At 49.8% G+C, this 20,804-nt stretch overlaps 2 protein-coding genes across 2 annotated transcripts in view; both read left to right on the top strand.

Annotated features, from left to right (window-relative positions):
- TJAP1 (tight junction associated protein 1) overlaps positions 1 to 20,804 on the top strand; it is a 60,364-nt gene that overhangs the window by 21,310 nt on the left and 18,250 nt on the right. The window contains exons 2-6 of the mRNA XM_089660913.1: positions 71 to 188; positions 2,988 to 3,039; positions 3,561 to 3,699; positions 10,201 to 10,229; positions 19,039 to 19,200. Coding sequence (XP_089517039.1) covers positions 3,583 to 3,699; positions 10,201 to 10,229; positions 19,039 to 19,200 — 308 coding nt within the window. The 5' untranslated portion in view covers positions 71 to 188; positions 2,988 to 3,039; positions 3,561 to 3,582. The remainder of the gene's footprint in view (positions 1 to 70; positions 189 to 2,987; positions 3,040 to 3,560; positions 3,700 to 10,200; positions 10,230 to 19,038; positions 19,201 to 20,804) is intronic.
- LOC149437424 (uncharacterized) lies at positions 3,833 to 4,835 on the top strand. The gene is made up of 2 exons (XM_089660935.1): positions 3,833 to 3,852; positions 3,912 to 4,835. Exons 1-2 carry the CDS (start codon positions 3,833 to 3,835, stop codon positions 4,789 to 4,791), a joined length of 900 nt encoding a protein of 299 aa, XP_089517061.1. The 3' UTR covers positions 4,792 to 4,835.

The raw sequence follows: 20,804 nt of genomic DNA, 5'->3' as shown, positions 1-20,804 counted from the left end.
GGGCCAGGACATTGGCTGGGTGTTGCCATGACATGTGGTGCTCAGTGACAGTTGTGCTCACATTTCACAGGTACAATGCTGATTCCGGCAGCTTGAATTACTTCAGTGTGGTCAGGACTTGGGACGGAGACGGCTGATCCCTCTTGGAGATGGCAGCATGCGTGTCTGCAGGGGGGTGTACTGCTCAGGTGAGCCCCCCTATCCTGTAGCTGACATTTGCTGATATCACATCCCCTTGGCTCTTGCTGTTATCATGACACCACATGTACCTGTTTCTGCCATTTTCCTGATATCTTGCCTTCCTGGACCTCTCCCCAGATCCCCCCTCCCTCTGCCTGCCATTATCCCAGCATTGCCCAGATATCTCCTTTCCATGTGTTTTACTTGCAGTTTGCATGCTGGATGCAATTTCTGTGTTTGCAGGTTTTGTTCTTTTTCTCAGGTTGTGTGTTGTGTGCGAGGAGCACATTGTGTGTTGCAGCTCCGGAATTCCATTGTAAATGTTGGAATGTATCTCACTGGCATTTAAAGGGGCTGTCCGGCTGATCCAGCTCTGTGTTGTTTGATGTCTCATGGAATTCCTTTAGTCACCTGACTTACACTTTGCTCTTTCCTCTCTCTCTCTCAACCCCCCCCCCCTCTTCATTTTCCAACCTCCTTGCTCTGCTTTTCTGACTTCCTGGCCTTCAAGCTCTGCTTCCTTCAAATTCTAGCCTCCCAGATCTGTTTCGCTCATCCTCCAGCCACCCAATTCTGTTCCCCTTCCACAGCTGTGTTGCCCTCCGACTTCCTTGCTCTGATGCCCTTTCTCTCTGGCTCCCTTGCTCTGTTGCCTTCACCTTCCGACTTACTTGCTCTTTTGCCCTCACCCTCCAACTTCTTCGCTCTGTTGCTCTCGCCCTCCAACTTCTTCGCTCTGTTGCTCTCGCCCTCCAGCTTCTTCGCTCTGTTGCTCTCGCCCTCCAGCTTTTTTGCTCTGTTTTCCTTGCTTTTTAGCTTCCTTGCTTTGTTGCCCTTCACCTCAGGTTTCCTCACTCTGTTTCCCTCGCCCTCCGACTCCCTTGCTCTGTTTCCCTCGCCCTCCGACTCCCTTGCTCTGTTTCCCTCGCCCTCCGACTCCCTTGCTCTGTTTCCCTCGCCCTCCGACTCCCTTGCTCTGTTTCCCTCGCCCTCCGACTCCCTTGCTCTGTTTCCCTCGCCCTCCGACTCCCTTGCTCTGTTTCCCTCGCCCTCCGACTCCCTTGCTCTGTTTCCCTCGCCCTCCGACTCCCTTGCTCTTTTGCCCTCGCCCTCCGACTCCCTTGCTCTTTTGCCCTCGCCCTCAGGCTTCCTCCCTCTGTTGCCCTCGCCCTCAGGCTTCCTCCCTCTGTTGCCCTCGCCCTCAGGCTTCCTCCCTCTGTTGCCCTCGCCCTCAGGCTTCCTCCCTCTGTTGCCCTCGCCCTCAGGCTTCCTCCCTCTGTTTTGCTCTCAATGTCAGGTTTCCTCAATCTGTTTCCCTTGCCCTTCAGGTTCACTGCTCTGTTGCCCTTTGGCTTCCTTGCTCTGTTGTCCTTGCCCTCTGGTCTCCCCTATCTGTTCTCCTTGGCCCTCCGGCCTTCGTGCTTGGTGGCCTTCAGCCACCAACCTGACCAATTTGTTGGCCACGCTCTCCGTCTTCCTTGCTCTGTTGGCCTTTCTTTCCAGGCCCCCCTGCTCTGCTGTTTTCACCCTCTGGCCTCCCTTCTCTGCTGTTGTCACCCTCTGGCCTCCCTGCTCTGCTGCCCTCATCCTCTGGCCTCCCTGCACTGCTGCTTTCACCCTCTGGCCTCCTTGCTCTGATTTTGTCACCCTCTGGCCTCCCTGCTCTGCTGCCCTCATTCTCTGGCCTCCCTGCTCTGCTGCCCTCATTCTCCGGCCTCCCTGCTCTGCTGCCCTCATTCTCCGGCCTCCCTGCTCTGTTGCCCTCATTCTCCGGCCTCCCTGCTCTGCTGCCCTCACCCTCTGGCCTCCCTGCTCTGCTGCCCTCACCCTCTGGCCTCCCTGCTCTGCTGCCCTCACCCTCTGGCCTCCCTGCTCTGCTGCCCTCACCCTCTGGCCTCCCTGCTCTGCTGCCCTCACCCTCTGGCCTCCCAGCTCTGCTGCCCTCACCCTCTGGCCTCCCTGCTCTGCTGCCCTCACCCTCTGGCTTCCCTGCTCTGCTGCCCTCACCCTCTGGCCTCCCTGCTCTGCTGCCCTCACCCTCTGGCCTCCCTGCTCTGCTGCCCTCACTGCTCTGCTGTTGTCACCCTCTGCCCTCCCTGCTCTGCTGCCCTCACCCTCTGGTCTCCCTGCTCTGTTGCCCTCACCCTCTGGCCTCCCTGCTGTGCTGCCCTCACCCTCTGGCCTCCCTGCTGTGCTGCCCTCACCCTCTGGCCTCCCTGCTCTGCTGCCCTCACCCTCTGGCCTCCCTGCTCTGCTGCCCTCACTGCTCTGCTGTTGTCACCCTCTGGTCTCCCTGCTCTGTTGCCCTCACCCTCTGGTCTCCCTGCTCTGCTGCTGTCACCCTCTGGTCTCCCTGCTCTGCTGCCCTCACCCTCTGGTCTCCCTGCTCTGCTGCCCTCACCCTCTGGTCTCCCTGCTTTGCTGCCCTCACCCTCTGGCCTCCCTTCTCTGCTGCTGTCACCCTCTTGTCTCCCTGCTCTGCTGCCCTCACCCTCTTGTCTCCCTGCTCTGCTGCCCTCACCCTCTGGTCTCCCTGCTCTGCTGCCCTCACCCTCTGGTCTCCCTGCTCTGCTGCCCTCACCCTCTGGCCTCCCTGCTCTGCTGCCCTCACCCTCTGGTCTCCCTGCTCTGCTGCCCTCACCCTCTGGTCTCCCTGCTTTGCTGCCCTCACCCTCTGGCCTCCCCTCTCTGCTGCTCTCATCCTGCTGCTCTCGCCCCCCAGCCTCCCTGCCCTCAGAGAAGCGTCTCTTGTTGTGTCTTTCTGTACACATTGATGCTGGTTTATAATTGTGTCTGTCCTTTCTCAGGAGTCCTGATCGGGAGAGGATCTTCCAGCTGATCCCGGGTCAAGCTCTCGCGGTGAGTCAGAGCAGCCATCACATACTGGGTCGCTGGGGTCCTGGATCAGTCCTAATGAACCAGTTGTTATATATTTCCTTGCGGAGTCTCAGGCGGCTGTTCTAAGTGAACATAACCAAGTCTCCAGTGTGCACTCCCATGTACCATACACAGCCATGGATGATCTCTCATCTACCTTACATAGCTTTGTGCCCACCCTGGCCCTTACGGTGCTCTGTGTGTACACGTTGCACAGTGCACGGGATTTTCACACCGTGCCATGACAGTCCTGTACAGTTGGAGAAGAGAACATTCTGTAGTGTATCTCATGTCACATCCTGGGTGTGTGATATTTGATGAATGAGTTCACTTTGTATCCACTGCCCCTCCCCCACTTTGTTCTGTCTGTCGGATCGATTGATCAGAGTTCCTCTACTGACAGATCAATACTCAGCCTGTGGCTCCACGTACTGCGTGTTCTGAGTGCCATGTCTATACTGTGTGCCCTGTACTCAATATCCTGACACCCTCTGCCTCCACAGAATCGCTTTTCGTGGATCCAGAATGAGCAGCATTGCCCCTTCCAAGAAGCCGTACCGCAAGGCTCCTCCACAGCACCGAGAGAGCCGCCATGACCCACCTGCAGCGCGGGGGGAGGAGTCTCCAGAGCAGCCAAGTAAGGTAACTGCACTTCGGGGCCCTATTTACCAGAGAACTTGTTTCAATAGAGCTGTGGCTGTGGAGTTAAAGGAGGCTGAAGGCTCAGATGTTGGTAATCTTAGCTGTTCCTCCTCCTGGTCTCTAGCGTCCAGCAATGATAAGGACGCTGACTGGGTGGGTACGCGAGGGGTCAGATCACAGACTTTGCTCCGCAGGGTGAAATCCCTCCGTAGTCGTGGAAAACATAGCCGAGCTCCACGGTTCAGGGGGTTGCGACGGTTCCTGAGCCGCAGCGAGGAGAACGTTGCCGTATCGGAAGAAGGGAAACACGAGGGCAAAAGCCGCAGCCTGGAGCGCAGCCTGGTCTTCAAAGAGCCAGCAGAAGTCCTGGCACCCAAAAAAACCCGCCAATCAGCCAACTCTCAGCCTCTAAAAAGTATCCTGAAACACCCAGGCACCCTTAACATCAGCAACAAACCAGGCCAGGTCCGATGTGAGTTACCGCGATCTCCCCTTGCTTTGTCACCGTCTCAAGGGGATGCAGGGAGAGGAGGATCGCCATCACCAGACAAAAAGAGCCAGCAGGACAAAGCAAACTTTTCCAGGTTCCTGGACGAGATCACCTCTAGGGTACTGAGCCCAACAAACCTGAAGGCTGGCAAGCGGAGAGGAGTCAGCGCCAGCTCTGATGATGAAAGCCCGGGTTCTATTAGAAGATCACCTGGGAAAAGCACCAGAGCTGCGACAGAGGACGGACCTGAGAAGAGTTTAGAAAGGGCAGGGAGACGGAGATCCATTTCTCCTGCTCATCAGAGGGGCCAGAAAAGGTCACCCGATACCAGGGAGAGAACAAAGTGCAGGCTAGCCGATTCCGACCATCCAGGGTCCTCATTTTCTGGACACACTTCCACGGAGTCAGAACCCAAAGAGGGGTATAGAGGGAAATCGGCCACCCAACAAAGCAAGGAGCGTTCCCAGACTCCATCGGAGCTCGGCTACCTGGATACAGAGTCCCTCTCATCTGTGTCTCACTGGAGCCCTGAGGGGAAAAGCCCCTCACCCCGTGCATCGCCTTCACCTAATACCACCCGAAACAAGGTTAGTGTGCCTTGATGTCACCTTCATGTCCCGTTCCATGGATGTGGCCCTGAATTTCACCAGTCGATTTACCTTTTATTCATTAATAGGGTCAAACCATCAAATATGTAACCATCACACACCACATTGTTTTATGTGTTTCTTCATCTGCTCCCCATCATCGGTCTATTTGTGCCACCTTTCCCTGTCCTTCATCTTCAGCCTCTCCATGCTTTCTGTCCCCCATCCCTGTCCTCTGCCCCCTATCTTCATCTTTCCCTTTACTGTCCTCCATCCCTAGCCTCTACACCCATCTTCTTCCACTTTCTCTTTGCTGTCCATCTCCTATCATCAGTTGTCTCTTTCCTGTCCTCCATTTCTAGCCTCTAACCGCCATCTTCTAATCTCTTTCCTCTCCTCATCCCTGGTTTCTATACCCCACCCTCCATTCCTTTCCTCACCCCCATCCCCCCATCTTGAATTTCCTCTTTCTTGTCACCCATCCCTGGTCTCTACTGCCCCTCTGACATCCTCTTTTTCCTGTGTTCTATCACAAGCCTCTACTCGCCATCCTCCTATTCCTGTCCTGAATCCCTGGTCTCTACTCCCATCTCCATCCTTTCTTTCCTGTCCACCATACTTGGCCTCTACACCCCACCTCCCATTGTCCCTTTCCTGTCCTCCACACCCCATCTTCCATCCTCTTTATCTTTTCCTCCATCACAAGCCTCTTCTCTATCTTCCATCCTCTCTTTCCTGTCCTCAATCTCTGGCCTCTACTCCCATCTTCATCCTCTTTCCTGTCCTCAATCCCTGGTTTTTACTCCCTTTATCCTCTTTCCTGTCCCCAGTCCCTGGGTTTTACTCCTATCTTCATCCACTTTCCTGTCCCCAGTCCCTGGTTTTTACTCCCATCTTCATCCTCTTACCTGTCCTCAATGCCTGGCCTCTACACCCCATCTTCAATCCTCTTTCCTATCCTCAATCCCTGGCCTTTACTCCCATCTTCATCCTTTTCCTATCCTCAATCCCTGCTTTTTACTCCCATCTTCATACTCTTTTCTGTCCACCATACCTGGCCTCTACATCCCATCTTCCTTTGTCCCTTTCCTCTCTACCATACCTGGCCTCTACACGCCATCCTATCTTCAATACTTTCTTTCCTGTCCTCCCCTCTGACCTCTGTCTAAAGTCTTTTCATCTTCTGTTGTCTCCTCAGTACCTTTTCTCTCACCCCCATTAGCAATCTGCCATACATTTCATGCTGTAACCTCCACCTTTCTCCTCTGTGACCATTTTCTTTTTCTGTGGTCTCCTGACCCTTGAACCATTGTCTTCCTCCAGTAGAGCCCCTCAGATCCCTGAAGACACTGATAGAATCTGTCCTTTTCTATTCTGCCTCTTTCCAGTATTGGTGATCCTGGCATTCATCTGACTGCTAATTATATCAGTGACACTTGCCGTGTGTGAAGATGTTCATCACCTAATCATTGGGAGTTATTTACCAAAACTGGAGAGTTCAGATCTGGTGCAGCTCTGAATGCAAACCAATCAGATTTCAGGTTTTATTGCCATTCATAAACAGCGCCCGCCATTTTGGATTGTGCGCGCTCCCTGGGAGCCGCGAACACCGATCGCTGTACGGGACCTCTGTGTGAGGTCCCGATCATGTGATCACTGATTGGCCAATCGGTGATCACATGAAGAGTAGTAAGCAAGATGTCACTTCTGACATCATTGCTTACTACGTGGGAAATCTGTGAATGATCACAGAGGTCACATGGTACAAGGCTATTCACAACAGCCCTGTACCATGTGACAAGCTGTGACCAATCACAGCTCACACGGTATTTCTCAATGGCTGCAAGAATGCAGCCAGAGAGAAGGAGAAATGATTGCTTTTACAGCCTATATGGGTGTAAAAGCAATCGGTGTGAAAAAAATAAATCATCACCCCCCCTCAAGTATGGTGACACTGTACTGCTAGGGTGACAGTATGTAAAAAAACCCCAACCCATAATTAATAATATAAAAATTTAAAAACAAATTTGTAAAAAATTATAATTTTTGGTTATAAACTAATTTTGGGTTATTTTTGTTTACTAAAAAGATAACTGAATACATTTTGGCCAAGATTTATGAAGAAAGATTATTATTTATTTGCAAAATTTTATAAGAAAAACACTTTTTTTCAAAATTTTTGTACATTTTCATTTATATAGCAAAAAAAAGTAAAAATCCCAGCGGTGAATAAATACCACCAAAATAAAGTTTTATCTGTTTAAAAAAAAAAAAATGCTAAAAAATGCATATGGGTGCAGTGTTGCATGACTCAAAGTTCAAAGTGCTATGGCACTGAAAGCTGAAAATTGCCTGGACAGGAAGGGGGGGAAAGTGTCCGGACTGGAAGGGGGGGGGAAAGTGTCCGGACTGGAAGGGGGGGGAAAGTGTCCGGACTGGAAGGGGGGGGAAAGTGTCCGGACTGGAAGGGGGGGGGAAAGTGTCCGGACTGGAAGGGGGGGGAAAGTGTCCGGACTGGAAGGGGGGGGGAAGTGTCCGCACTGGAAGGGGGGGAAAGTGTCCGGACTGGAAGGGGGTGAAAGTGTCCCAACAGGAAGGGGGGGAAAGTGTCCGGACTGGAAGGGGGGGGAAAGTGTCCGGACTGGAAGGGGGGGGAAAGTGTCCGGACTGGAAGGGGGGGAAAGTGTCCGGACTGGAAGGGGGGGGAAAGTGTTCGGACTGGAAGGGGGGGAAAGCGTCCGGACTGGAAGGGGGTGAAAGCGTCCGGACTGGAAGGGGAGGAAAGCGTCCGGACTGGAAGGGGGGGAAAGCGTCCGGACTGGAAGGGGGGGAAAGCGTCCGGACTGGAAGGGGGGGAAAGCGTCCGGACTGGAAGGGGGGGAAAGCGTCCGGACTGGAAGGGGGGGAAAGCGTCCGGACTGGAAGGGGGTGAAAGCGTCCGGACTGGAAGGGGGTGAAAGCGTCCGGACTGGAAGGGGGTGAAAGCGTCCGGACTGGAAGGGGGTGAAAGCGTCCGGACTGGAAGGGGGTGAAAGCGTCCGGACTGGAAGGGGGTGAAAGTGCTCTGATTGCCATTTTCCTTGGTAGACCTACTAAGGCCGACAGAGGTTCCAGACACATTAGGACCAATATCAGAGAAGTGGGAGAGTGTTGGTGACCACCAGTGTCATACTGTGCTTCTCATACAGCCTCGGGGGAGTTCTTAAAATAGTTTTCCTTTTTTTTTTTTTTTTTTACCGTCCCCTCAAACAGTTTGGAATGGCCAAATGTCAGTAAATTGTGTAGCAATGCTCATATGTGTGACGTCTCTGGTATTCTCCTGGTAATGGGATTATGCATCCATCAGGGGCGGACTGACAACTCATGGGGCCCCCGGGCAATAGGGGATTATGGGGCCTTTGTGTCCTTGCCCAAGCTCAAACCTATGAAAAAGGTACCAGGGGCATCTCATGGGGCCCCCTACTGACCCCGGGCCCTCGGGCCGTGCCCGAGTTTCCAAATGGTCAGTCTGCCCCTGGCAGCCATGAATATCAATCGCCACATTTTGGATATTGCAGCAATCTGCACACATTGAGAAGAGTTTGGGGTATGTTTCCTGGACTAGACTGGTCGACTTTATATTTTGTTCATGGCGAAAACCCATGACCTATAAATGTGAGGATGCATTTCCCCGGTGAGAGCTCAATGCCAGATATGGTCCATGGATAGCTGAGATGAGTGAAGATGCCAATGTCCACACAGCCGTAGTGACAGGTGGCCGATTGACAGCCACGGGGGGGTCACTCATAGCTGCACCGCAAATGTCAATCCAATATGGAAGTACTGATAATATATATAAATATTATCGATCTCTGCAAATACGAGAACATTTCAATCATTGCGGATAGTTTGCGTCTATAGTGAAGCTTAATGTGTACTAAGTGACCAAGTTATATAAACCCGGAATGATATAATGTGATGGTTGTAAGGGGTACATGGTATTTGGGGTGGGGGGGGAGCTTGAGAGTGTGGCAGAAATGGGTGTATTGTATAGGGGACATGGAGTAATGGAAGTGTAGTGAGGAGGGGATAAGTAGAAAGGGCGATTGGGGTTGGGAGGGGTACACCGGGTGATGGAAGTTTGGAGGTGGGGAGGAGATGGTATGGGGAGGAGGTGTATGTAGTACACTGGGCTGGTGGAAGAAGTGGAGCAGGATGGGGTACGCAAAGCCATTGATGGAAGGGGGAGACACATAGTATGCGGTATGTATGACGATAGTGTGAGGGGGACATTTACAAGCTACATGAGGGTGATGATGAGACTGTGGGGGAGGGTACATGGGGCCAGTGACAGGACTGTGGCAGTGAATGGGCATGGGAGGCTGGTTGTGGGGAGTGGTACATGGAAACAGTGATGGGACTGTAAGGGGAGAGGGGTACATGGAGCCAGGATTGTGGCGGGAAGGGGTAGGTTGGCCCAATGAGGCAGGGAGGGGTACATGGGATCAGTGATGGGTCTGTGGTGGGAAGCGCTATGGGTGGCCAATGACAGGATGGTGGCAGGGAGGGGGTATGTGGAACCAGTGATAGTACTGTTGTGGGGAGGGGTACATGGGATCACTGATGGGACTGTTGTGGGGAGGGGTACATGGGGGGGCCACTAACAGGACTGTAGCATGGAGAGGGGTACATTGTGCCATTGATGGGACTGTTGTAAGGAAGTGTTACTTTGGGCCAGTGATGGGACTGTGGCAGGGAGGGGGGTACATGGGGCCAGGAGAGGACTGTGGTGTTAAGGGGTAGGTTGGGCCAGTGACAAGATCATTGCAGGTAGGGGTACTTGGGATCAGTGATGGGACTGTGGTGGGGAGGGGTATGTGGGGCCAGTTACAGGATTGTTGTGGAGAGGGTTAGTTTGGGCCAGTAGTGGGAAGCGGAATGTGGGCCACTAACAGGACTGTAGCAGGGAGGGGTACATTAACTCAGTGATAGAACTGCTCTGAGGAGGGGAATGTGGGGCCAACGACAGGACTGTAGCAGGGAGGAATATATTGGGCCAATGATAGGACTGCTGTGGGGAGGGGATATAGGACCAGTGACAGGACTGTAGCAGGAAGGGGTATATTGGGCCAGTGATGGGACTGTAGCAGGGAGGGGTATATTGGACCAATGATGGGACTGTAGCAGGGAGGGGTATATTGGACCAATGATGGGACTGTAGCAGGGAGGGGTATATTGGGCCAGTGATGGGACTGTAGCAGGGAGGGGTATATTGGGCCAATGATGGGACTCTAGCAGGGAGGGGTATATTGGGCCAGTGATGGGACTGTAGCAGGGAGGGGTATACTGGGCCAGTGATGGGACTATGGTGGGGAGGGGTACATAGCACATAGGGATGATGGTAAAATGTTAGCAGTTACTGACCCTCTTCCATTTTAATTTCAGGAGCCATCGGCAGAAGGAGACAGAGTCGGGTAAGTGTTTCCGCTGTCGCCCGATTCTCCATCATTCAGGGCCTCCTACACACTGCTCTCTTTATTATCAGTTCTTACCCACAAAACCCACCCAGGTGCCTGTAGTCAAAGGGTTGTAGGTTGCTTTCTGAAGGGTACTACCCTCTGTCTTGTTACGCCATCCCAGCAGACCGTTCATTTGAGTGTCTTCCAGAAAGCAGGCAGGACCTCTGCTGAACAACTGCTGAGATAAAATCTGTAACAGGATAAGCCACTGGCAGATTTTGAATGAGAGAGGACGGGTACATCACAGGAAGCAGAGCCCGCCTCTATAATAAGCAGATGTGACCCCCATACAGATCTCTGTACACAGACCAGCACAGTTATTACAGCAGTGGCCTTAGAAATGGTTGCTTTTCCCTTTTGTCAATCAGAAGGAATCCCCGCGTTGTCACCCCCATCCAAAGCCATATTACGTCCTGCTATTCACGGTGAAGCGTCAGCTCATCTCTCTTCTGCAATCTGAATGGAGGGGGTCACATGACTCCCAACGCAATCTGCAGAGAAATGAATCTAGGCCAGAGGGGGGGACTCCACAGAGAGGGACAAGGGGGGGTAACTGGTCTCCATAGTAAGGTGCTCGGGGGAGCAATCAATGATGAAGCTGGTCAGCTCTGTTGGAAGGATTAGATGAGGCAGCGTCGCTGTGATAACCGCATGCTCTGTGGTCCTTTCTGTGACCTCATTCAGTCAAGCAAACTGCCGTAACCCATAGCGACCAATCCTCAGTCTAATAATCAGGTGACCCCATTGCCGGTTATAATCCCAAACGACTTTAGAGGGAATGATTCTCGGGAGGGGGCATTATTCTATGATCTCGACCAGGGGCGGACTGACCATTTGGAAACACGGGCACTGACTAGTTAGGCTAGAAATCTACTTTATTGGATAAAAAATTAAATTCTGATTGGTGGCCTTTTTTTTTTAAACGTACCACATTTTTAACAGGATTTGCCACATTTTAGGGGTTTTTAACGCCAAACGCTGGTAGGGCGGATTCCTGATCATGTGATCTACGGTCACAGTGATCGCAAGATCTGGAACAGAGGCGGACTGACCATTTGAAAACTCGGGCACTGCCCGAGGGCCCGGGGTCAGTAGGGGGCCCCATGAGATGCCCCTGGTACCTTTTTCATAGGCTTTTGTGAGTTTGGGCAAGGACACAGGGGCCCCATGATCCCCTATTGCCCGGGGGCCTCATGAGTTGTCAGTCCGCCCCTGATCTGGAACCTATCCTCCTGGCTCCCGAACTTCACTGTGTGACCGGTAGCTTTTGGTGGCAGCCCGGTCCCAGTGATGGATGTGCACAATTGAACATGCTCCCAGCACAAAACATACGTCGTGTAGGTGGCAGCATGGCATAAGACCCACCTCTGTTCTGCCCACATATATGTGCCATATGAGTTGTCAGTCCGCCCCTGATCTCGACTGAAATTATTTTATTTATTTTATTTATTTCAGGTACTTATATAGCGCCATCAATTTATACAGCACTTTACATATATATTGTACATTCACATCAGTCCCTAACCCTCAAGGGGCGTACAATCTAAGGTCCCTAACCCTCAAGGGGCGTACAATCTAAGGTCCCTAACCCTCAAGGGGCGTACAATCTAAGGTCCCTAACCCTGAAGGGGCGTACAATCTAAGGTCCCTAACCCTCAAGGGGTGTACAATCTAAGGTCCCTAACCCTCAAGGGGTGTACAATCTAAGGTCCCTAACTTACATTCATACATACACATACTAGAGACAATTTAGACAGGAGCCAATTAACCTCCCAGCATGTCTTTTGGAGTGTGGGAGGAAACCGGAGTACCCAGAGGAAACCCACGCAGGCACAGGGAGAACATGCAAACTCCAGGCAGGTGGTGCCGTGGTTGGGATTCGAACCAACAACCCGAGTACTGCCAGGCGGAAGTGCTAAGCCTCTGTGAGTTAGGTTACTTTCACACTGAGGAGTTTTTGAAGTATTGTTGCATTAAAAAAAGCACCTGAAAAGCTCAAGAAAAACGCTTCCCTGTGTATGTGAATGTATATCTACGTATGGCCTAAATTGATGGCGATATATAAGTACCTGAAATAAATAAAACTCCTGACCTGTGTACCCAGCAGAGTGTGTCCCGGACAGCCGCACATGAATGATTTAGTGTGGAACATTAGCACTGTCCCGGTGTACAGTTACACTCGCTCTCCAGTTACGGCCAGATGAGACTGTCATTGTTCCCCCACATTCTGCATTCATCATCCTTCTCTAAGACATGGGGCACCATCAACGATTTTATCTGTGAAACAGCAACGCAGAGCCTCCTGCAGTCAGGACTGGCCCCAGAGGACGGGTTATTCAGTGACGTGAATGTTTTTGTACGGGTTGAATGTAAATGTTCCTCTGAGGCAGTAAGCTGGGCTCTGTGTCGTCCAACTGAGATCACTGCAGCGGAGAATAGTACAGGTTCAGCCCATCGCATGGTAGAGGATAAAAAAAAAATACAATTCTGATTGGTGGCTTTTATCCCATACTGTTTAACCCCCCTGGCGGTATTCCCGAGTGTAGCTCGGGGTAAAGTTTCAGCACCACAAGCGGTAACCCCCCCGAGCTACACTCGGGAATACACTGCAGCGTTGCTCCGGGATCTCTTCTGCACTTACCTTGTCCTGCGCTCCCGCGATGTCCCTCCTGCAGTGTCCCCGGCAATGTCCTCCGGCCGATGCCGGCATCTGTCTTCCGGGTTCCGTTCCCTGCGACGTCGGGACGTACGGGGGACGGAACTGGCGGGAAATTTTTAAATTTTAAAAGTGACATTCACTAAATACACTAAAATCACATAGTAAAACATTCCTGTATCAAACCATTTCACATACATTGTGTCCCGAGTGCTTTGTCCGGCGCCCTGCCTGCATTATTACTGTTCTTTCTGCCTGGAAACTGAGAAACGTCCATGGCGTCCAAAAAGCGTCCCTTTAGGTCAGACGCGGTTTTAGACCAGCTAGAGAACAGCGATAGTAAATCAGAACCACTTGCAGAATTGAGTGATAATGATTCGTGGGGGAAATTCCTCATCAGACACTGAAAACGATTCTGTGACTTTGCTCAGCGATGTGAGAACTTGGCGCTCTATTTCACATTTCAGTGTTTTTGGTTTGATTATATTATTGAATTCAATTTATTATTATTTTATTATGATTATTTATTAAATTCTAATTTATGATTTCGTGTTTCAAATTTTATCCTCCCCGGGATGTTTACTAGACTCTTGTTCGGACAGATTTCAGTGAGTTATTTCTAAAAATTACAGCCTACAATAAAAAAACAACTTTTTTCCATGCAAAAAAAGTACCGCTTTGAGCACAGAAATACTGACATAATCAGACCACTAGGGAGGTTATTATTTTGCTCCGGGTTCTGTCTTTGCATCTCCTGAGTTTATTTCTAGAGTCCTGAGAAGTAATGATCCCACTGTATATAGGGCGATATCAGGTCTATATAGAGAATGATAGATGCAAATCAGCCAAGAGGTCTGATTGGCGTGTCTGCGATCCTATCACATGATGGTGTCTGATTGGCGTGTCTGCTATCTTATGACATGGTGTGTCTGATTGGCGTGTTTGCGATCTTATGACATGGTGTGTCTGATTGGCGTGTCTGCTATCTTATGACATGGTGTGTCTGATTGGCGTGTCTGCGATCTTATGACATGGTGGGGTTTATTTACTAAAGCTGGAGAGTGCAAAATCAGACTCACTTCTGCATAGAAACCAATCAGCTTTCAGGTTTCATTGTCAAAGCTTCATTGAACAAGCTGAGGTTAGAAGCTGATTGGTTTCTATGCAGAAGGGAGTCTGATTTTGCACTCTCCAGCTTTAGTAAATAAACCCCGGTGTGTCTGATTGGTGTGTCTGCGATCCTATCACATGATGGTGTCTGATTGGCATGTCTGCTATCTTATCACATGGTGGTGTCTGATTGGCGTGTCTGCGATCTTATCACATGGTGGTGTCTGATTGGCGTGTCTGCTATCTTATGACATGGTGTGTCTGATTGGCGTGTCTGCGATCTTATCACATGATGGTGTCTGATTGGTGTGTCTGCGATCCTATCACATGATGGTGTCTGATTGCCGTGTCTGCTATCTTATGACATGGTGTGTCTGATTGGCGTGTCTGCGATCATATCACATGGTGGTGTCTGATTGGCGTGTCTGCGATCATATCACATGGTGGTGTCTGATTGGCGTGTCTGCGATCATATCACATGGTGGTGTCTGATTGGCGTGTCTGCGATCTTATCACATGGTGGTGTTGATTTAGTGCGGACTAAGTGTCCGGTGATTATCTGTTCCTGTCCTAATTAATCATGCTAGCTCTGTAGTGCGCACACTTGAAGAAAACCCACACTGACACACGAGTTCAGTCTGTGAATACTTCTAATTTATTGGAATGAAAAAGTAAGTTTATATATGCAAGATGATGCAAAAGTCACATGAGAGCAGCATGAGCATTATATTAGTCTTTGATTGGTCGTTTTACACGAAAACAATCTTCCTTCAGAATATAGGCGTGATCTTCTTCTAGATCTTATCTCTGAAAATAAATATTTCCTTTGTTCTCAAGTTCACTCGATGGGAGGGGTTGCTGAGCAGCCATTTTTGAGTTAAGGAGGACTACAAAGACCAGCAGGCAAAAGATATACACACAACATACAGTCATGGCCGAAATTGTTGGCACCCTTGATATTTCTCCAGGAAATCATGTATTTCTCACGAAACGTATTGCATTAACACATGTTTTGCTATACACATGTTTATTCCCTTTGTGTGTATTGGGACAAAACAAAAAAAGGGAGGAAAGAAAGCAAATTCGACATAATGTCACACAAACCTCCAAAAATGGGCTGGACAAAAGTATTGGCACCCTTTCACAACTGCGGATAAATAAGAATGTTACAAGCATGTGATGCTCCTGTAAACTCACCTGGGGCAAGTAACAGGTGTGGGCAATATAGAAATCACACCTGAAAGCAGATAAAAAGGAGAGACGTTCACTTAACCTTTGCATTGTGTGTCTGTCTGTGCCACACTAAGCATGGACAACAGAAAGAGGAGACGAGAACTGTCTGAGGACCTGAGAACCAAAATTGTGGCAAAATATCAACAATCTCAAGGTTACAAGTCCATCTCCAGAGAACTAGATTTGCCTTTGTCCACAGTGCGCAACATTATCAAGAAGTTTGCAACCCATGGCACTGTAGCTAATCTCCCTGGTCGTGGACGGATGAGGAAAATTGATGAAAGATTGCAACGCAGAATAGTCCGGATGGTGGATAAGCAGCCCCAAACATGTTCCAAAGACATTCAAGCTGTCCTGCAGGCTCAGGGAGCATCAGTGTCAGCGCGAACTATCCGTCGACATTTAAATGAAATGAAACGCTATGGCAGGAGACCCAGGAGGACCCCACTGCTGACACAGAGACATAAAAAAGCAAGACTACAGTTTGCCAAAATGTACTTGAGTAAGCCAAAAGCCTTCTGGGAAAACGTCTTGTGGACAGATGAGACCAAGATAGAGCTTTTCGGTAAAGCACATCATTCTACTGTTTACCGAAAACGGAATGAGGCCTACAAAGAACAAAACACAGTACCTACGGTAAAATATGGTGGAGGTTCAATGATGTTTTGGGGTTGTTTTGCTGCCTCTGGCACTGGGTGCCTTGACTGTGTGCAAGGCATCATGAAATCTGAGGATTACCAAAGGATTTTGGGTCGCACTGTAGGGCCCAGTGTCAGAAAGCTGGGTTTGCGTCCAAGATCCTGGGTCTTCCAGCAGGACAATGACCCCAAACATACGTCAAAAAGCACTCAGAAATGGATGGCAAAGAAGCGCTGGAGAGTTCTGAAGTGGCCAGCAATGAGCCCAGATCTAAATCCCATTGAACACCTGTGGAGAGATCTTAAAATTGCTGTTGGGAAAAGGTGTCCTTCCAATAAGAGAGACCTGGAGCTGTTTGCAAAGGAAGAGTGGTCCAAAATTCCGGGTGAGAGGTGTCAGAAGCTTATTGATGGTTATAGGAAGCGACTGATTTCAGTTATGTTTTCCAAAGGGTGTGCAACCAAATATTAAGTTAAGGGTGCCAATACTTTTGTCCAGCCCATTTTTGGGGTTTTGTGTGACATTATGTCATATTTGCTTTTCTGCCTCTGTTTTATATTTGTTCCAATACATACAAAGGGAATAAACATGTGTATAGCAAAACATGTGTTAATGCAATACCTTTTTTGTGTGAAATACTTGATTTTCAGGAAAAATATCAAGGGTGCCAACAATTTCGGCCATGACTGTATATATATATTCATACAAAACATTTAGAAATATAAAAAGTATAAAAGTAGATATGTATAGAAAAATGTATATATTCAACAGGAAACCAAATAGGCATTTTACCATATCCATCACAGTGTCTGATTGGCGTGTCTGCGATCATATCACATGGCGGTGTCTGATTGGTGTGTCTGCGATCATATCACATGGTGGTGTCTGATTGGTGTGTCTGTGGTCATATCACATGGTGGTGTCTGATTGGTGTGTCTGCGATCATATCACATGGCGGTGTCTGATTGGTGTGTCTGCGATCATATCACATGGCGGTGTCTGATTGGTGTGTCTGCGATCATATCACATGGCGGTGTCTGATTGGTGTGTCTGCGATCATATCACATGGCGGTGTCTGATTGGCGTGTCTGCGATCATATCACATGGTGGTGTCTGATTGGTGTGTCTGCGATCATATCACATGGCGGTGTCTGATTGGTGTGTCTGCGATCATATCACATGGCGGTGTCTGATTGGTGTGTCTGCGATCATATCACATGGCGGTGTCTGATTGGCATGTCTGCGATCATATCACATGGTGGTGTCTGATTGGCGTGTCTGCGATCATATCACATGGTGGTGTCTGATTGGCGTGTCTGCGATCATATCACATGGTGGTGTCTGATTGGCGTGTCTGCGATCATATCACATGGTGGTGTCTGATTGGCGTGTCTGCGATCATATCACATGGTGGTGTCTGATTGGCGTGTCTGCGATCATATCACATGGTGGTGTCTGATTGGCGTGTCTGCGATCATATCACATGGTGGTGTCTGATTGGCGTGTCTGCGATCATATCACATGGTGGTGTCTGATTGGCGTGTCTGCGATCATATCACATGGTGGTGTCTGATTGGCGTGTCTGCGATCATATCACATGGCAGTCTGATTGGTGTGTCTGAGTCTGATTGGTGTGTCTGCGATCATATCACATGGCAGTCTGATTGGTGTGTCTGCGATCATATCACATGGCAGTCTGATTGGTGTGTCTGCGGTCATATCACATGGCGGTGTCTGATTGGTGTGCCTGCAGTGGTTCCACATAGTAGCGTGTGATTGATGAGCCTGCAGTGGTTCCACATGGGGGTGTCTGATTGGTGTGCCTGCAGTGGTTCCACATGGCGGTGTCTGATTGGTGTGCCTGCAGTGGTTCCACATGGCGGTGTCTGATTGGTGTGCCTGCAGTGGTTCCACATGGCGGTGTCTGATTGGTGTGCCTGCAGTGGTTCCACATGGCGGTGTCTGATTGGTGTGCCTGCAGTGGTTCCACATGGCGGTGTCTGATTGGTGTGCCTGCAGTGGTTCCACATGGCGGTGTCTGATTGGTGTGCCTGCAGTAATATCACTTGACAGTGTTCATGGGGTGTCTGCAGTACAATCACATGGCGGTGTGTAAACATTGATGGGAATTTACTGAGACTGGAGCAGACAGAATCTTGAGCAGCCGTGGATGACAACCAACCAGAGTCTGGCTTTCATTTTCAAAGCTTAACCCCAGGTTCACACCTAAGCGTTTTCTGCCACGTTTTGCAGAATCGCAGTACAGTCCATTTAACATGATTTCCTAATATCACATGGCAGCGTGTGATCCGTGTGTCTGCACTAATATCACATGGCAGCGTGTGATCCGTGTGTCTGCACTAATATCACATGGCAGCGTGTGATCCGTGTGTCTGCGCTAATATCACATGGCATGTTCACACCTAAGCGGTTTCTGCCACGTTTTGCAGAATCGCAGTACAGTCCATTTAACATGATTTCCTATGGGACACCCGCTGCGTTTGTTGGAAAGGGTCAGGGACTTTTTTGAACGCAAAATGTTGCATTTTTGGTTCTCTAGACTTCAACGGGAATGCTGCAGAAAACCAGGTATAGCATTTTTAATGCGTTTTGTGTTTTATATCTGCCTAGCAACAAGAAAAAAAAAAAAGTAAAATCGCAAAACGCGGCCAAAACGCAATGAAAAAATGCCTCAAACGCATCCTGCATAGGTGTGAACCTAGACTATCTCCACCAGATGAAGTTGGAAATGATTGGTTACCGTGCAGAGCTGCTCCAATTTCTGTCTGCTTCAGATTTAGTCAGTTGCCCCCATTGTGTCTGCGGTGAGACGACAGCAGGGGTGGACTGACAACTCATGGGGCCCCCGGGCAGTAGGGAATATGGGGCCCCCGTGTCCTCGCCCACACCCAAAAAAGCCTATGAAAAAACCAATGAAAGGTACCAGGGGCATCTCATGGGGCCCCCTACTGACCCCGGGCTCTCGGGCAGTGCCCGAGAGCCCGAATGGTCAGTCCACCCCTGGATGACAGGACAGTATTTGGTGTGTATTCAGTAATATCACATGACACCGTCCTGCAGTGTTGTCACCTACATCTGTACTGTGTTTCCTCCATCTCCTCACAGCTTCCTGCAGCTCCAGAATGATGAACTCCGCCGACGCTTGGCATATGCTACAACAAAGATGGAGGCCATGGAACATGAACTGGATGCTGGCCGCCATTACCTGGAGGTGGAACTAAGCCGGAACCGGGAGGAACTGGAGAAACTGAAGGACAAGTTTCGGCGGTAGGTGCAGAAGGTGTCCCGTCATGTCTTTGCAGAGCAGAGTCCAAATAGTCTGCTTATTAACCCCTCGCTTACTGGGCACTTCTATCCCCTTCCTGTCCAGCCCAATTTTCAGCTTTCAGCACTGTCACACTTTGAATGACAATTGCGCGGTCGTGCAACACTGTACCCATATGACATTGTTATAAATTTTTTCACACAAATAGAGCTTTCTTTTGGTGGTATTTAATCACTGCTGGGGGCTTTATTTTTTGTGCTATAAACAAAAAAGTGCAAAAATTAAAAAAAAAAAAAAGTTTTTCTTTGTGTCTATTATAAAATTTTGCAAACAGGTAATTTTTCTCCACTGATGTGCGTTGATGAGGCTGCACTGATAGGCAGCACTAATATGTGGCACTAATATAGACAGCACTGCTGAGCACTGGTGGGTGGCACTGCTGGGCACTGATGGGTGCCACTTCTGGGCACTGGTGGGTGGCACTACTAGGCACTGATGGGCACAGGTGGGTGGCATTGATGGGCACAGGTGGGTGGCACTGCTAGGCACCAATGGGCACAGGTGGGTGGCACCGATGGGCACAGGTGGGTGGCACTGATTGGCACTCGTGGGCTTCACTGCTGCACACAGGTGACAGCGTGAGGAAAGTGCAGCCAATAACCGGCAACTGCATTTACTGGTGATCTGCTGTTTCATTGAACACAGCTGATCACGTAGTAAAAGGCCACTGTGATTGGCCTTTTACCACATCACGTGATCAGCTGTGTCCGTAGGGGGTGCGCGGGAGGGAACGTTCTGGGAGGACATCATATGACGCCCTCCCAGAACTGGGCGGCCTCAGTGAAGCCGTCATTCAGCAATCTGCGGTCGGCAAATGGTTAATAAGGTAAAAGCCCTCTATAGCTATAATACCTTCCGTTGCCTTCCATATCCTGCATCACTGGGAGTTTCTGCTGGACTTTGTTCTGTAGTAAGATGAAGTTGGGTAGAAGGATCCGGTAAACTTTACAGCTCCCTGCCTAGGAACTTGTAGTTGGATGGCTTTTGGGTGGGTTTTACTTACTGTAAATGTTGTCCACCTCGATGAGCAGGCCCCAGTCACTGTACTGCTGTTCCATCAAGCATTCTGTGAAAAAAATCCCACATCCCTGGAACTCATTTAGACATGCGTGCCTGCTGGCTGCTTTGTGTTGCAGACTTTACCAGTGAAATCTGCTGATCAGTTTGTCCATTAAGAGTGTAATCAGTCAACTGATCAGTAGATTGCACAGCTAGAGTAAGCAGTACACAGTGGCCAGCAAGGAGGAGCGTGCACATCTAAAGGGAATGCGTTCTTTCATATATTGCTTGGGAACAGCAGTACAGTGCCTGACACCAGCACTAAAGATCGTGCCCGCACATAATGAAGAGTAAAATGTATGATGGCAGAGAAAGATAACAGCAGTATGGACAGTGCGGATCAGGAGGAACCTTGATGAGCAGGCTCCAGTTGCTGTACTGCTGGTTCCATCAAGCATTATGTGAAAAAAACACATCCTTGGAACTCATTTAGACGTGCGTGCTGGCTGCTTTGTGCTGCAGACTTTACCAGTACACTCTTAATGGA

This window comes from Staurois parvus, unplaced genomic scaffold, assembly GCF_062004578.1.
Source record: "Staurois parvus isolate SC_StPar_1 unplaced genomic scaffold, SC_StPar_1.0 ptg001288l, whole genome shotgun sequence".
In the NCBI taxonomy this organism is placed as follows: domain Eukaryota; kingdom Metazoa; phylum Chordata; class Amphibia; order Anura; family Ranidae; genus Staurois; species Staurois parvus.
Note: the sequence above shows the minus strand (reverse complement) of the source record. Positions and strands in the feature narration are given on the sequence as shown.

Coding starts and splice junctions, on each gene's coding strand:
- LOC149437424 (XM_089660935.1), top strand. CDS start 3,833: ATGATAAGGACGCTGACTGG. Junction 3,853..3,911: donor ATGATAAGGACGCTGACTGG/GTGGGTACGCGA, acceptor ATCCCTCCGTAG/TCGTGGAAAACATAGCCGAG.